The sequence below is a fragment of the Lemur catta genome, chromosome 11 (assembly GCF_020740605.2).
Source record: "Lemur catta isolate mLemCat1 chromosome 11, mLemCat1.pri, whole genome shotgun sequence".
Lineage (NCBI taxonomy): Eukaryota > Metazoa > Chordata > Mammalia > Primates > Lemuridae > Lemur > Lemur catta.
This window is the reverse complement of record NC_059138.1, coordinates 63,087,711-63,105,064: the sequence shown is the minus strand read 5'-3', so window position 1 is coordinate 63,105,064 and position 17,354 is coordinate 63,087,711. Positions and strand designations below refer to the sequence as shown.

At 34.1% G+C, this 17,354-nt stretch overlaps 1 protein-coding gene across 6 annotated transcripts in view; it reads left to right on the top strand.

The window, feature by feature from the left end:
* The window catches only part of DGKB (diacylglycerol kinase beta), a 643,035-nt gene that overhangs the window by 181,986 nt on the left and 443,695 nt on the right, over positions 1-17,354 (top strand). For all 6 annotated transcript variants that reach the window (XM_045565381.1, XM_045565377.1, XM_045565376.1 and 3 more), the window contains 4 exons: positions 4,065-4,182; positions 6,843-6,931; positions 7,014-7,130; positions 16,153-16,251. In XM_045565381.1, coding sequence (XP_045421337.1) covers positions 4,065-4,182; positions 6,843-6,931; positions 7,014-7,130; positions 16,153-16,251 — 423 coding nt within the window. The remainder of the gene's footprint in view (positions 1-4,064; positions 4,183-6,842; positions 6,932-7,013; positions 7,131-16,152; positions 16,252-17,354) is intronic.

Sequence of the window (17,354 nt, the reverse complement as noted above, 5' to 3'; positions counted from 1 at the left end):
ATTCAAGGAAAATGACTATGTAGTGTTACCTGCTGTTGAGTGTGCATCTGAGCCTCAGGAATGGCAGGGTTCCAGACTGACCTCAGACAGTGTGGTCTGGGGATGAGCAGTTGATTGCAACCCCCCCCCCCAACAGAATTTTAAAACTTCTCTGTGCATTCTCCTTGCCCCTAATATAGTTCATCTTTTTGTCTAAAAGAACAGTTTCTTTCATATTGTTATAATTTTTTGGAGACCTTGAACAAAAATGTAAGGTAATTTAATGGTCCTTATTATTTAATGAGTTGGAGTTCATTTGCAACATTAGCACTTCTATGTGTTATAAGTCAGTTGAAACACGGCTTGCTGTGGGGGTTAGGAGCATTCAGGCTGGGGCGTTAGTGAAATTTCTCCCTGAAGTCTTATGAAAATAAGGTATTATTTATAGTAGCCCTCATTGACTTGAACATTTTATGTGATCTTGGAAGTATTTAGAGAAAAACTTAAACTTTAGAAATCACTAGGATAATGAAATAGGTTTCAAAAGTTCCAAAGAGATTCTTTCCTTTGAAATATCCCTTTGACTTCCAGGGAAGTTAGAGTTGAGGAAGAACGGAAAGCTCCTTCTCAGCATGGACTCGTCTACGATTCATTAGGCATTTCTCTCTGTCTTAAGCACAGAACTGAACTGCTTCATTATGTCTGGTAATGAAAAGAAAGAACAAATTTTTTATGAAATAAAGTATAGTGAACCTCCAAATACCCCTCTCAATTCTTTTGGCTGAAACATTGGGATGTTACACAACTCAACCCAATGATGGTAATAATATTTGCTGTTTATATAACACCAGTCTTCTGAGGAGCTAAATTAGTTTCACAGGTATTGTATAATGAAACCTCACACCATGGTCTGGGAAAGGAAAGTGGATACTTTCATTTCATTAGAAAGGAAGATAAGAAAAAAGGTGAAATGGCTTACCCACATTTTCATAGTAGGCCAGGAATCAAGCCTTCTGGATTCCCTGTTTATTTCTTTTTTAATGAAAAAATGAATTCTTGGCAATAAATATTTGCAATAGAAGTACTAATAGGAATGTGCTCTACTGACTGATAGAATATAAGAGACAGATTCTTCCCCTCCACCACTAAGTTTGCCATCTAAATTAGACAAACAAGACAAGACATGAAAATACAAAGAGTTGGAGTATAATTTGCGCTGCTGAGAAGTAGTTGGCTCCTGGTTTCAATTTCTTCTCTTAAAGAAGTCACATACATATTTCATCCCTTGCATATTTTGGCAATATATCCAGCTAAGAGCTATAAAGCTATTTAATTTGTGTTTTGGTAAAGCATTTTATGCCTGGGTAATGGATTTGTACATCAGTTGCAGCCTGTAACATGGCTAAGTGTTCTGATTGACAGAACACCCACGTTCAGACTTGTTTATTTTTTGATAAGGAAAATGCCAGCTAACTTAGTCCATATGTGCTCTTTAAAGGATGAGGCTTATTCACATGTAATGGACAATCATTTAAAAATAAAATGACAAGATTATAAGAACAGTAATGCATATGAAAATTAAATTATTCCCCTTTCTTCTTTCATTTAAAAATATTTTTAAGCACTTAACTATTACTTTTAAAATTTTTTAATTTATTTCTTTAAAAAAATCAACCCCATATTTAAACTTTTAGGATGTTTAAATTTTATTTAAGATAATAAAAATTTAAAAATATAGATTGTTTGGAAAATATAGCAGTTAAATATATAAAGCATTCTATTTGCATTGTGAATCAACTAGAAATATAATGACTCACACAAAACAGAACAGGATTCAGAAATTACTACAAAGCCTGTTTCTTAAGATTTGGAAGGAAATGGAAACAACTATGTCTTCTGAAATTCTCTCCATGACTCCTTCTGCATAGCTACTTTTGTGGAGAACTTGTTAGTCCCTTGTCAGAAAGGCAAATCTGAGCATTATTAAGAACTTTAAAGGGTCTGAGATTTACTCTACTTGCAAGTTAAGGTGTTAGCAGCTTGCCAGAGTTTCAGGGATGGTGGCAGAGGACATCAGACTCTTGGGTCAGAAACAATGCACGTTATTATTCTCAGCAAAGCAAGCAACAGCAGCTTCATATTTGAGCCAGTTCACCTTGCCCTCATAGGGATGATAGAGCACAGCCCAAGTAATTGCTGTGCATAACATCAGAGCTTGGAACCCCTGGCTTAGGAAAACTAAATCTGTTATGTCCCATGAAAAACCTGTTTAACCTTTGCTCAGAAGGGAGAGATTATTATCTTTATTACACTGGGCAGTAAGTAAACCTGCCCTCTCCTCTGCAAGGAAACACATCTTTTTTGTCCAAGATTGTTTGTTATTCAAATATCTTTGAAAAGAAAGCCTGGAAAAAAAAAAAAAAGATAGTGCTTCTGCTTGCAAAACATGCAGAAATTCAAGAGATCCATGGAGAATTATCTCCCAGGAAGCATTTTCATTAATGTTTCATATTATGATGCAAATTTGACATTTCTGGTTCTAACGTAAGAATTAGTTACTATAGATTTCCTCTGGCAATACAAATCTAGTGGCTTATCTCTTGACTGGGAATAGGAAAAAAGTGGTTAGGACTATTATAATTAATATTTTATTATCAAGAGAAACAAGATGATCTGGATATGTTTATATTGTCACACTACTACAGAATTAGTATTAGTGCTCTAGCACATAGTAGATGCTCAAAAAATTATTAGGTAAATGTATTCTAAGATATAGGACAATTTGGCTTACCTCAAAAGTTATGACCTTTAATGGTTTCAATAGAATACCAATAAATGATGTCTGATATTAATCAGAGTTTGGTAACGATTTGTGGATGGTGTACAAAGAACACATGGTAAGGGAGGAAATGATGGCATCAAAAGAAATAGTATATAATAACTTCATTTGATATTTTGACCTTCTTGTCAGAGGTTCAAGAGATTCATAAGCATCAAATTATTTCATTTTATTTAATTAATTAAGAGACAGAGTCTCATTCTGTCACCCAGGCTGGAGTACAGTGGTACAATCATAGCTCACTACAGCCTCAAACTTCTGGGTTTAAGCAGTCCTCCCAAAGTGCTAGGATTATAGGCATGAACCACCATGCCTTGCCCATTTTATCTTTATCTTGAAAAATGTGGATGTAATTAAACACACATTAGAGAAGTAGCTATTATGAGATCATGTAGAGTTTTACTTAGATGAGTAAAACACAATTATAGTATTTGGCTAAAATGAGAATTAATCTAAACTCAAGGTTTTATCGTGGCAAATAACTATAGTGATTATTATAAACAAATATGGTAATACAGTTTTAATGTTTTTACCATCTCTCTGTGAGAATAAAATCATTCATATTTTATAAAAGGAGAGTAAACAAACTGGTAACATAATTAGGTCCTTTAAAAGTTTTTTTCTTAAAATTTAATATTTGAGACATATAACAATATATTAATATAAATTATAATACAGCATAAGGAATCCTCACACAAAGCCCTAAAATATCCCCAGTAACTTCTATGTATTGCTTTTCGTACCCCATCCCATTCTTCCGTTTCTTTGCATGACCTAACCACAACCTTGAATTTTGCATATTCTTACTACCAAGCAAGGGTTAATGAAGTCTTTGCAAGTTTTCATTTATCAGGCTCTTCCACTCAAGAGTAATTTCTCTCTATTCCTTTATTTGTTTATAAATTATACTAAAGATAAAGTATTCAAAGGTGAGGTAGACACGTCCCCGTTCCTAGGGAGAGCTCAGTTTGGCAGGTCATTACGATGGTGTGGGGTATGCTGTCAAAGTGTCGATATTAGACAAGAATTTGAGAGTTGCTATAGCATCAGTGATTTGTTAGCACTATCTCATTCCACTCGAGCACATGTGTTTTTCTAAAGACTCTGTGGTGATCTTGGAGAAAGTCAGAGATGAAATAACAGATTGTCTTCACATGCTTCAGTCCTGCTCTGAATTTTATTGGCACTTACATCTTCCACTGTTTATTTCATTAAGTGAAATCTGTTTCTCCTACATCCTGTGCAGAACGTGAAGGATGATGGACAGCACGTGTGGCGACTCAAGCACTTTAACAAACCTGCCTACTGCAACCTGTGCCTGAACATGCTGATTGGCGTGGGGAAGCAGGGCCTCTGCTGTTCCTGTGAGTACGTTGGCTCTGCCTGGACGTCATCACCTTGAGTGAGGAAGGGCTGATTTCATGCAGTAGTCCTATTTGTAGATGGAGACCTTACAAGTGATCCAGACTGTCCCTGTACCTATGATTTATGTTTTCCTGTAGTGTGATTTTTTTTTTTTTTTGAGACAGTCTCACTCTGTTGCCGGGGCTAGAGTGCCGTGGCGTCAGCCTAGCTCACAGCAACCTCAAACTCCTGGGCTTAAGCGATCCTCCTGCCTCAGCCTCCTGAGTAGCTGGGACTACAGACATGTGCCACCATGCCCGGCTAATTTTTTTCTATATATATTTAGTTATCCAGATAATTTCTTTCTATTTTTTTAGTAGAGATTGGGTCTCGCTCTTAACCATCCGCCCGCCTTGGCCTCCCAGAGTTCTAGGATGTAGTGTGATTTTGAATGCTAAGATTACTCTAGTTTTATATTTCTTCAGTTCTGGGACACTCTCCCCTTGGAAAAGAATGAAGGACACTTTCCAATACTTTAGCCATTTTTTTTCCACTGTAGTTTAATGTATTCATGATTCCCATTTCTTCTGGGATTATCTTGAAGATTTCCACTAACTTCTCATATTTCTGCCTTACTCATGTTTGTCTTTTTCCCCCCTAAGTTAGCTACTTTATTCACATCGACTTCTTATAATGAGTCAATTCCTTCAGGTCTTTAAAAAAATGCACATTAATTGATTAGAAATAGATTTCTTTTCAAATTAAGAAATCACAAGGAATACAAACTAATTTTATACCTCAAGCATATTATTTTGAATACTATCATAAAGAAAATCTTCATATGGGGTTAATAGATATTGGAATTCAAAGCACTGATGGTTCATAAGTTGTGGTCATATTTTAAATTTCAGCTAACTCATCTTTGCAGTTTTCATTTTATTCTATTAATTCCGTACTGCCAATTAGAATTCTTTAATGGTGTATACGACAGTTAATTTATTAAATCACCTAAGTATTTTTAAATCTACAGCATATCTGCCTAAGAAAATTTTACATTCCCTGCTGTTTCTGTTAAATAGATATTAGACCCTCTTTACTTAAGTTTGAAATTCTCCATTAATCCATCAATTTCTCTCTCCATGTCCTTTTTCACTATGTATGGAGTTACTAAAGCTGTCAAGTTCTTTAGACACATACCATTTTTGTGCATTTAATTTAATCTAATTGCTTCCCTGGCTCCATACAATATGTGGTTTTCAGATTTTTTTTTTTTAGCTAGTATCTTCTTTTGTAGTATGTTTGAGAATTTACTTTTTCTTCGATTTATTATTAGACATTAAATATCATGTTTTAGTACTACATATGTATATGACTTTTTAAGTCTTTAAGGATTTTAGTAAAGCTACATAAAATTTACACATAGCACATTAAAGGACAGTTTCTAATAGCCATGTTTGAAAAGTTAGTTATACTAGAACTTTATCCATGTACAAAGGAAGTGCTTTGTTTTTAAAGTTCTATTATTTTTAAGTAAAGGAATTTTTTGTGGTGGACCCTATAAGTAAGAGCATATGAAACAAAATGATAACTCTTAAATAAGGTGAATGATGCTATATAAAGAGTGAGAATTTTGGTCATAAATTTCTACTGATTAGTGTGGTAAATACAACACTCAACATTATTGTTAATATGGAATAGAAGAGAAAGTATGATTTCTCCCTCAGTTTTGCCAAAGAAAATCACATATGTGAATATTTTGGAAGAGTTTTACTATATAAATATTGTGTGGATTTAATGTTTTTCATTCTAATTTTAGGCAGTGGTTTTTGTTTTTGTTTTTATTGAGAGGTCTACATGGTTTTTTTAATTTAAATTTTGTTCTACATATTTATGCATTAGAACTCTTAATTTGGCAACAGCATTTTACTAAAAGAACACCTGTATATGAGCCTAATTGTATTCAGGATCAAACCATAAAAAAATGTGAAGATGCCAAAAAAGTATATGTATATACACATATATATTTGCTTGTTTATGTGTGTGGGTATAAATACATGTCTCCATATAAACATTAATTTTTGAATTTATATACCTTATGCTGCCTAGCAAAAGTTGCTCCTTTTGGACAAACAATGCCACGATGGCAAATGAGGGATGAACTTTTACTGAAGGCCTGGCATGTATGATGAAATCTATTCTGTGGAAAAAGACTAATCAGCCATTTAAGGTTTAGATAAATCAATAGACAAAATAGCATAAACTCATGGGCTTTTATTCCCATGCCTGCCAGCTGCTCTCATGCCTATACTTTGTAAAATATAGATCTCTTCCTTCTAGCAAATGACACCAAGCCATTTGGCAGTCATCAATTTGTCTTTAATATTTTTGTCATCTGGGAATATTGTGAAAAATTTGAGTGAGGACTGATTTAATTAAGCATTTCCTGCTATGCCATGATAGAGGAGTCTTGGTTTTTTACATGCATAATATTTCCTGTACTAATTGGCCTTTTGTATTCTATGGTAGAAACAGTCGACTTGGGCTTTTCCTTGATGTGGCTGATTGGATTGATTAGGGAGCAGTGGATATGAAATAAGGTTCTGTTAATGTCATTCTTTCCCTATAAAATTGCAATCAGGACCAGGATTAGCTCTGAATTTGTGTACCTGTTTCCTTTCAGTCTGCAAGTACACAGTCCATGAACGCTGTGTGGCTAGAGCACCTCCCTCTTGCATCAAGACCTATGTGAAGTCCAAAAAGAACACTGATGTAAGTTTGTGGCCATGCTTGCTTTCTGAAGGTGGTGAGCTTCAATGCCTCCTCTTATCACAATGATGTTATTCTATTCTAGGTCATGCATCACTACTGGGTTGAAGGCAACTGCCCAACCAAGTGTGATAAGTGCCACAAAACGGTTAAATGTTACCAGGGCCTGACAGGACTGCATTGTGTTTGGTGTCAGATCACAGTGAGTAATATTGGAAAACAAATCCCAGCATTCACTCACATTGAAGACTGTGTATCCCATACTTTCTGAGAGTCCCACCTTGGAAGGGCTTCCTGAACTTTACAATATGCATAAAGCCTTAGAAGCTTCTTATTTCGTCCGACTTGCAAAGGGATAGGACCAGAATCAGATTTGTTTTCATACAGTCCAGAATTTTAGAGCTGGTGACAGTCTTAGAGCTGATACAATCACATGGTTTTCAAACTGTGTTCCATGGGGCTCTAGAGGTTCCCAGGAAGGATACTCAATGGTCACAGCTAGGAGTAGGCAATGAGAGCTGGGTGCTGACTGGGGAGAGCTCAGCTATCCCTCCACCTCACAACCCTATTTTGTAAGGGTTTTCTGTTTTACATATTCTAAATTTATTTTAATCACAGGATCCATGGGCTTTAAAAGGATAGAAAAATAAACAATGTGGTGCAATGATTTAATTATATAGTGAAGACACTAAGCCCCCAAATGTTAAGCAAATTATCCTTGACCACATGGTTAGGAGGAAATGGAAATAGGCTATATTTCAGGTCATGATGCTCCTAAGAACTCATTTTACCCTTCTTTCCAACATGTTGTTGCCATTTTCCTTCAGTTAACTCTTAAATTAGAGGATAAGAGATATTGATGTAAATGTTAGTCATTAATGGCATTCACAATTAAGAAAGAAGAGATAAATTGGTCTTTCCTGGGAAACTTTAGGACTTCACCTGCTTTGGATGATTGTCAAAGCTGGCTTCAAATAACTTTTGGAATAAACGCAGCTGTTAGATGGTACCTTTACTGTTATATGTTTAATTTCTAGAAATTAATTAGAATCATGCATTTCAAGAATAGCTATTTTTGATCATATAGTACAAAAACATTTATGGAAACTGGAGTTTTGTTTCTCCAGCATAGTGTTTCAGTACTCTGGTTACAGGAGTAATGTTTTTGCTTTTGTCAGAATAAAAGAGTAGGAGACACTAAGTCAGTTAAGCAAATAAATTTCTCTATAGTGCTCCCCCCAATGCCTCACTCCCAATGCGCAGATTATACAATTTTCTTAAACACTCACACACAAACACACACATACACAGGATAATGAGAAAAACAAACTGACTTACATTTCAAAAATACAATTAAGTCCTTTTTTTAAAAACGAACACATGTTCTTCAATCATTTTAAGCTATTACTCGGTTAAATTATATTTACATTTGAAATTTTCTCAATTATGGAAGATAGTTTTATTTTTTAAATGTTTGGTTATTATAATAAAATGTCTAACAATGATTTAAATTACACACATGAATTACTCAAACATATTGAATTCTCAGTTTTAACAAGACCACAACTATTTTATTTTTTTATAAAATTCATGCATATTAAAAAAGTTAGATTTTTTGCCAAGCATTTACAAAAATAGGTAGTTTTTGTTTTAGCTCTTGTAGCAGGCTCTCTCTCTTATTTTTTCCCATATAGTGCATCTTTCACTAGTTACATCTTAACTTTGACATAAACTAAGATTTGAAAAGAATACATTTCTTTATATTTCAAATTATTTTTCTATTCTTTATAAATCCCAAATGTAATGTCTTAGGTTTATTATTAATATTTTTTTATTTCTTTAAAAAATCAGTGTTTTTAAAGGTGTACTCAGCTTAAGCACACTAGGCTTTTAGAACTTTTAGAATTTTCTTTATTTGATTCCTCTCCTCTTTTCCCCATTTAATCTCATGAAGTTCTGTCTTCTGTCCTGTCCATTGTGTAGGGATCACTGTCCTCAATGTTACTATTGCTATTGGTCTCTTATTGGTATTCAAAGTATCTTAAAATTCTTTATTTCCTTGTTTTATATTCCATTTTGTTTTTCTCATTCTCTTCCTTTTGTTTTAATGGTTCTTCTCATCTGTGACTTCATAATCTATACCTAGCCCTACAACTCATAAGTCATACCTTTATCTTTGGTCTTGATCCTGGTCCTAGCTTTACATGAAATGAGATACTTCCTTTGACAGGAAAGAGGGTATCACTTCTAAATAAACTGTACTTTTTAAAATCTAAAGATTTTATGTCCCAAATCAGTTTAGGCAATATAACCTTAAAATTTTATTCTTACACTAAATATCAATGAATATGTGAAGATGATTCTATTTGTCACTATGGCAAAGCACAACATAAAAAGCAAATGTCTTCATATCCTGAGTTCAAAATTAAATCAATCGATCAATCCTTGAGTTCTATTCAGGAAACAATGCTAAACAGGGAGCTATAAGGTGATTAAGGCAGGGTCAGAAAAAGAAAAATCTTCCCTCTTCCTAAGCTTTCTCAAGTCCTGAGTCTTCTAGCTAACCACAGCCTTATTTGCTATAAACCATAAGCTCCGGGGGTCCCATAGGTATTTAATTTATGAAACAAGATTTGCACGATTAAAAAAAAAAGTTATTATGTATTTGGAAAAATATACAGCCTTCTCAAAAGTAACTTCAGTCTCTATACACTTTTGGATTTTTAATTTTAAGTAACTGTAGGGACACATTTTCTTATTTATTGGTTTTGTGCCCAGGTTAAACAGGATATATTTACTACAGAACATTTATATATTTAGTATTATTTATAGATTTTTCTTGAGCTGAGCTGTTGTGTGAAAATTTTAGTATAAAGCTAATCTGCTCTTGACTGATGCTACCTACTACTACTGCTTGCCTTTAGACAACTGAAACTTTCTTTTGCTCTTAGACTTTCCAGAAAGTACTATTAATGTAGCAGAAGTTATGAGAGTAATGAGATATGGCACTGTATGCTGGGCTTTAGGAAGGCCTATCTGAATAGATTAGATGAGGAATAGATTATAGAGAGAAACAGAGAGAATGAAGCTTGGCTTCATTTCAGGGTTTTTCCAAAAGCCATTATTTCCTTTTATATATGACTGTTGGAAGTGGCTTGCGTGTTGTAAGTCAAACCAACTAGATTCTTAAGATCACCTCTGTCACTGGTTGTGCCATCTTGTGCCATATGTGTAATCGGTTTGGGACAATTTCTTAATTTGTAATATGGAGTTAATGGTACCTAATTTATAAGATTGTATGAGAATTCTGCAACAGGTAGAAAATATGTGTAGATATGTTTAGGACAAGACTTCACACATAGTAAGTGCTCAGTAAGTAAAACTTAGTCAGAATTAGGGTAAATACTATATGGCTGCATAAAACCCACCCCTGGTGCCCAGAGGGCACTCCATAAACAGTATTCATGTCATTTCTCTCTCACCTCTGGAAGGATCTATAGTTGCCCAGTCTAAGTCAGAACAGCACCTTCATGTACTAAAAGAATTGAGAATCATGTGGTCCTGAATCTTTACTAACTCCTAAGCCAAGTCGATTGATTTATTTTCACAAAGAGCAACTCCTACAACTTTTTCATTCTATCAGTCATGGTATCATCATGCTTTCAGTCATTGGGAATAAAGTTAGAAATCAACTTCTTTTACTCTTGTCTTTTACCTTTATCTTATGTACACAACCCATCACTGAGTCTTGACATTTCCTACTTAAAATATCTTTCTTAGATATGAGTTTTTGTCTCCACATTCACAGCCCTAGTGCAAGCTCTTAGCACCTCTTGACTAGATTAGAGTCAGAATCTCTTGGCTCATCTCCCTAACAGAAGGTACTTTTCCTATAACGCAGGCTGCATACCACCTCCAGAAAGATCTTCTGAAAATACTAGTTTGTTATCATATGCCGTCTTTAGCAACCTATAATAGCTCTGTGATAATAAATGCAGCCCTCAACGCCCCCCTACCTCAACTTGGTTTTTAGTTCCTCAAAAATTCTACCCAAACCTAAGCACATGACAGTACCTGTTCCTCCCCTACACACACACCCTCTGCTGTAGTGTGCATGTCTGTGGTTGTCTCTTGGGAAGGCCATGTTTCCTTCCTCTCCATTATTTTGTCCATCTCATTCCTTTGAACACACCCATCTTAAATGCTAACTCCATGTCAGGAACCAAGTTAAGTTCCTTATCTTCCTTGAAAATTTCTTTGATACTAATATATCCTTTTTCTAAATATTCTGTGTATTTTTATTCCACACCCACTGGAAAGACTGAAATGTTCTCCAGTGGTTTTGGGTCTCCATGCTAACGTCTGCACTGCTAGACTACAATCTACTCCAGCTGTAGGTCTATGGTCCTCGGTTTTTCCTAATCACCCAAAGTTCTTGCCAGAATGCTGAGTTAGAGGAAGTCCTCAGTGAGATCATTCTAAGCACCGATATGCTATTCTTATTGTTAAATATTAAATTTCAAACGTATGCTCTATTTAAATTTTGTTTTATCATATCATCCTATAATACTCAAATCTGCATAAGTTATGCAAGTAAATGTAAACAAATACTTAAAGACAAAAATCCACCTTCACACCCATTTTTCAGTCAGTACTTGTGGCTTCTTCATGTTATACTAGTTTGCCATCTTGTAGATATAGTTAGGCTCTTAGAATGAAGTTTTATCTCCTTTTGTAAATCTAAACACTTCAAAAATAAAAACAGGAAAAGCCTAGGGAAGAGCAGTGGAAAACTGCCTTCTAGGCAACCAGTTCTCTGCACTTTATATTCCAATCTTTTGAGCCAGGCAAAATATTTTCCTTGTTTTCTCTTCTCTAACATTCTGCCATCCTTTCAATCTTACTACTTATACCTGTTCATTTCTGCTAAGAATGTGTTTCCTTGTCCTTCTATTTGGAACTTGTTGTGAATTATTCCTGGTCACAGTAAGCTATGCCTAGTCAGACAGCACTCTTCAGGATGGGAGGTTGGTACATATTATTTGGGCTTGACAAATAATGCCTATTTCATAGGTGTGAATTATTAACTTTTGGTTTGATATAGGGATACTCCTTTTATTAAAAATATTAAACTCCTAACAGTAATGTTTAAAGGTTTCCAATGTCATTGAAAGGTTTATTACATTTTAGCAGATGCCAGCATTTAGGAAGCACCCTGAAATTGCAGAATATTAGGGTCAACGGAATGTATCAACCAACAAATATGTTCCTCTGTATCAGGCCATTAAGGTTTTTTAGAAGAATAATTTATTTCTCTTTTTTTTCCTCTAAATTCTTATGAACATTCATTTTCTATTTTTCCTCCTTTTGACTTCTTAGATTCTACTGTTTTCTTTTCTGACCAGTACACCCACTCTTTTCTCAACTCTATCCCATAAATACATACTGGCACACACATATACTCATATACTTTCTTTTTCTTTTTAACTTGAGATAGCTTCTTCTAATATACATAGATCTGGCTCTAAATTAGGTGCTACTGGAAGTTGTCATAAACTCTGAAATTATTTCCAAGTGTTTAATTCACTTCCAGGAAAAGCTGGTTCCTATTCTATGACTTTCCTATGTATGAGGCTGAATTTCTTAACATGAATGAGAATTTTGGGACTTATAAAAAATGATCTGAAAATTTCTACATCTAATTTTTAAAAAAATGCAAAGGTGACTATGAACATTTTTTTTTTGTTAATTTAGAAAAACAAGTAACAATTTCTTTTCTTTGCTGCACTATTGGTTCTTTTACTCAAGAGTTAGGATTCATTAATTATACAGTTAATTTCTATTCTTGATGAGGATCTTTATATTTAGGATTTTGCTGATTTGGGGTCTGGATTATCTTGAAAAAATTGTCAGTCTTTTATTTACACTGAGAACTCAATTGTGTCTTTTTTCTTTTATTCTTGTCCATGAAATGTCATGGTGACAGGTTAAAGGAACTTCTTATTGTTGATGTTTACTTTTTAAAATCTTTCATAAATATATTAGCTTTTATAATTTTATTTTATTGACTTTTGCTTTTTGTAAAGACTGTTTTTTTAGAGCAGTTCAAGGTTCACAGCAAAAATGATTATACACTTTTATGCTTGGTATATGGTCCTGGGAACTATATGTATTTTCACATTGGCTTTCACATTCTATATATTGTCCTCAAGTATGTCTCTGAGCAATATGGTGCATAAATTAGACTTACTATACATATTTGACTCCCAGCTTGTAAAATGATCAGTACTTCTAACATCATGTCCTTAGCTTTGACACTTCTGTCTACAAACAACATTATGGTGTTGATGGCCACCCAAATATATTTACCAGCTGCTGGATTCTAGTCCTAATAAAAGCATAAGGTGTTCCTGCATATTATTAGTTAGTATAGACTTTTTGGTTAGGAGAATTTTCTTACACTATGGATCCCTGTTCCGCAGGTGATAATATGGTTACTGACCTTCTTATGAACACTACTACTCCATGCTTACATTTCTAGAGGACTGTCTTGCAGCTCCCTAAATAAAATTCAGGGATACAGGCCACAGGGGCAATCAAACTGGGAAATCCCATTGGGCTAGGTTTAGCTCTGCAGAAGCCAGTATTTCATGGAACCAATTGTCAGTACATATACTATGAAACTCTAAAACCCCAATATGAAGAACTACCCCTCACACACACTCTGGTAAGCACATCAACTCATCAACCTGAGAGCTCAGTTCTTTCCTTCGGGCTAGGAAATTAGCCTAAATGCCCAAAAGCTATCATTAAATTCATTTTACTTTTACCATCTTTTCTTACAACTGGCAACCCTCAAGTAACTATATAGAGAGCTTGGTTGTCCCTTAACCATATCAGTTGCAAATTGTTGGATACACATGGCATAGAGACATGGAGAAGGCTGAGGCCCTCAGGTAGTACATCCATGGTCCGTGTTGGCATGAGACCCAGAGTGCCTTGTCCCCTTGACCTCCAAAGTCACATGTGCAGTTTTATACTGTAATCAAGAGTAAAAGTTCAATAATCTCTTGTACTATACACCCATGGATTTTTATCTTGCTTCTTGTTATTTGTAGAAGGTTCTTAGAATCTGCATTCTCAGTTTTAAATTAGTTTTATAAGATCAAAGAGCAAAAGCTTTTTCTGTATGACATCCATGGTACAACAGAACCTTCAGATACATAATCTGTCTTTGGTTTTAGCACAGTCTTCATAGTGCTTTATTGTTTTCTTAGGGCTGCTGTAACAAAATGCCACAAAACAGGTGGCTTAAAACAACAGAAATTTATTCTCTCATAGCTCTGGAGGCTAGAAGTCCAGAATCCATATGTCAGCAGTGCCATGCTCCCTCTGAAGACTTGAGGGAAGAACATTTCTCTGCCTCTTCCTAGTGTCTGGGAGTGGCCAAAAATCCTTGACACTCCTTGGACTGCAGCATGAGATCTCCAGTCTCTACCTCTGTCATCACTTGGCCTTCTCCCCTCTGTGTCTGCGTCCAGATTTCCCTCATAAGAATACCAGTCATTAGATTATAGCCCAACCTACTACAGTACAAATATATCTTACTTTGAGTACATATACAAAGACCCTATTTCCAAATAAGTTCACATTCACAGTTGAGGGCAAAGTTAGAATTTTGATATATCATTTTGGGAGACCAAATTCATTCTATAACACTTGGTAATCTATTACCTCTAAATCCAACATTCAGGGTCATGATTTCTTCTTAGAAAATTGATTATTAAGTCCAATAAACTAATGGTACATTTTAAACCACTAATTAGTTTTATTTTGAGGAAATTGTGTATTTTAATTTAACCAGAGTGTCAGTTAATTTAGTTTTATTGCACATCCAATGGCTACTTTGTTTTCAACACCTCTTGCCTCTTGACAAAGACCAGTGATGTCTAATAAAAAAAAAATATTAAACCATTTTTTTTAATACAGAAGCTTTATATGCCACTGAGAAGCAGAGCTGCTAATTATGGGTGAATGTGTAAAGGTAGTTTTATTTCATGTAATGCAACCTAAGGCACGTTAATATTAGTGCAAGTAGCCTTAACTTCAAGGCAAGGAGTTAGCATGACAATAGTTCTAGATTCTAGGACCACAAAAATACCCTTCCAAAACAATTCTACCACCAACAGTAAATCAACCCTTATTAGAGTCCCATGCTTAGTTAATAATTAATTACTTACAAAGGTAAGTATGTTTTAGAAATTTATATAGCTAAGGCTTAAATGGGGTGGCTTTTAGTTCAGAACTGAAAAATGATGTAGCTTTTTTTTTTCTGTTTTTAACAAGACGTTATCTTATTAAAATGTATAATTTTTCTAAAGTATAAATAGTTCATATCAAATTGATATGTACTGGAGGAGGAAGAAATCCCTAGATGCTTTCAAGCAAATACTATTTTATCAAATCTGTATGATTCCAATAAAAACTACCACCTCAATTTAAAAACATCACTACTTAATACACTATGATATAAAACCTTAATTTAAACTTGTGACCAAGGTTGGTAAAAATATCAGTTTGGGTTTATACATGTTGAAAAATAAATAGCACATTATATGATTATACACTAACTTAATGTCGAGCTGAAAAATACAATATAAAGATAAATTTCTATAATCATAATCATCTTTTATTTATATCCTGCTCCTACTGAGATGAATCTCTGGTTACATTTACATATTGAATTACAAAGTTAAAACTAATGATGGGATCAATTATGCCCCATACTGAGCTGTGCACTTTGGAATGACTTTGAGAAAACAGGAGGGTCAAAAAAAAAAAAAAGCATACACAGTGCACAGTGGTTTCGAGATTATGCTAACAGATAAGCAAAAGGAAGGACTGTAATGGGCAATAATTTGTGTTTGTCAAAGAAATTAGGCTTTTTTGGTGCAAAACCTGAAGTACATTCTTAATATAAACATTTCTGAAAATTAGAAAATATATAGGCTGGGTCACAGAAGTTGCTAAATAGTTTATTTAAGGTACATATATAAAAGCAAATGTAATGTGAATCCCTTTATGATTCTTTTTATTTGTTCATATACTTATTTTAATGTATTTCTAATGCATTTGCTGTATTTCAGTTGAAATATTAATATAATTTGCCCACGTTTGCTGTTGTTGTGTAGTATTTGATATTATCCCTCCTTCTCCTTTTCTAGTTGCATAATAAATGTGCTTCTCATCTAAAACCTGAATGTGACTGTGGACCTTTGAAGGACCATATTTTACCTCCCACAACAATCTGTCCAGTGGTACTGGTGAGTTTTCCCTTATCATTCTGCTAACTCAGGGTGGCTGTGACTAATCGGTACAGTACACTCCGAAATGCTTCCAGAACTAATTTTGCATTAATCAAGGCAGAACTATATAGATCCAAAATACATGATTACTTCAGAGCAGAACACCTTTGCCCACTATATTTCTTTCTCCTACATGTCACAATACACGTTTTAGAAAGGTATGCTTGAACTGAAGCTGACTCAGGTTTTATCACTTAGTCATGCTGTACTTACCAGAAATTGTATAGGCAGAACACTTCTACATTTTACATATTTTATAGATCTAGCTTCCCAGAATAATGAAGTTATTCTTATGAGCAATTTTGCTGGGGATGCACATTATATATCTGCAATGTTGAGGACTCTCATCTAGGTCAGAGGCTACCTAAAATGATGACACATATCTTGAAGAAAGCTATGCACTGCCGTTAGCTGTTTTTTTTTTTATTGAACAATAAATTTAACTACCTGCAAAATAATTACTTAATTCAATAAATATAGAAGTGAAAAATGCATGAGTGAAGAAACTCTAAAAAGAACAAACCTTGATAGAAAGAAAATCAGGTATTCAAAGATAATATTCATATTCTTGTTCAAAATCTAAATTGTTTCTAAAGTAAAATAGTTATTTTACAAAACAAACTATTTTTACATCCGTAATACACTTCTCATTTTTAAAAACAACATGGAAATGAAATGGCTGGAACTTCAGTTTGATATAATAAAAATATAACAACTAAGAAATGTTAGACAAATACTTTTCTAAAGGTCAACCTAGAAATTAATCATATTACTCAATTTGCACCCACTTATGATTCATTTTGTAATTATCTGTAAAATACGGGTTGTATTTTAAATGCCTTTATTTAACAAATTTATTAAAAACTCTTCATTTTCCCAAACTACAAAAATATAGGAAAAGAAAATACCTCCATAGTGCTGAGGATAGCAATAACTAATTCTAAATTTCCTTTCTTCATGTAAGATTTATTAGATACCATATAGTAGATAAGATTAAAAATAATGAAAGCCATATAAAAATACATTACATTTAAGGTTAATTTAGTGTTATTTTTATTCTT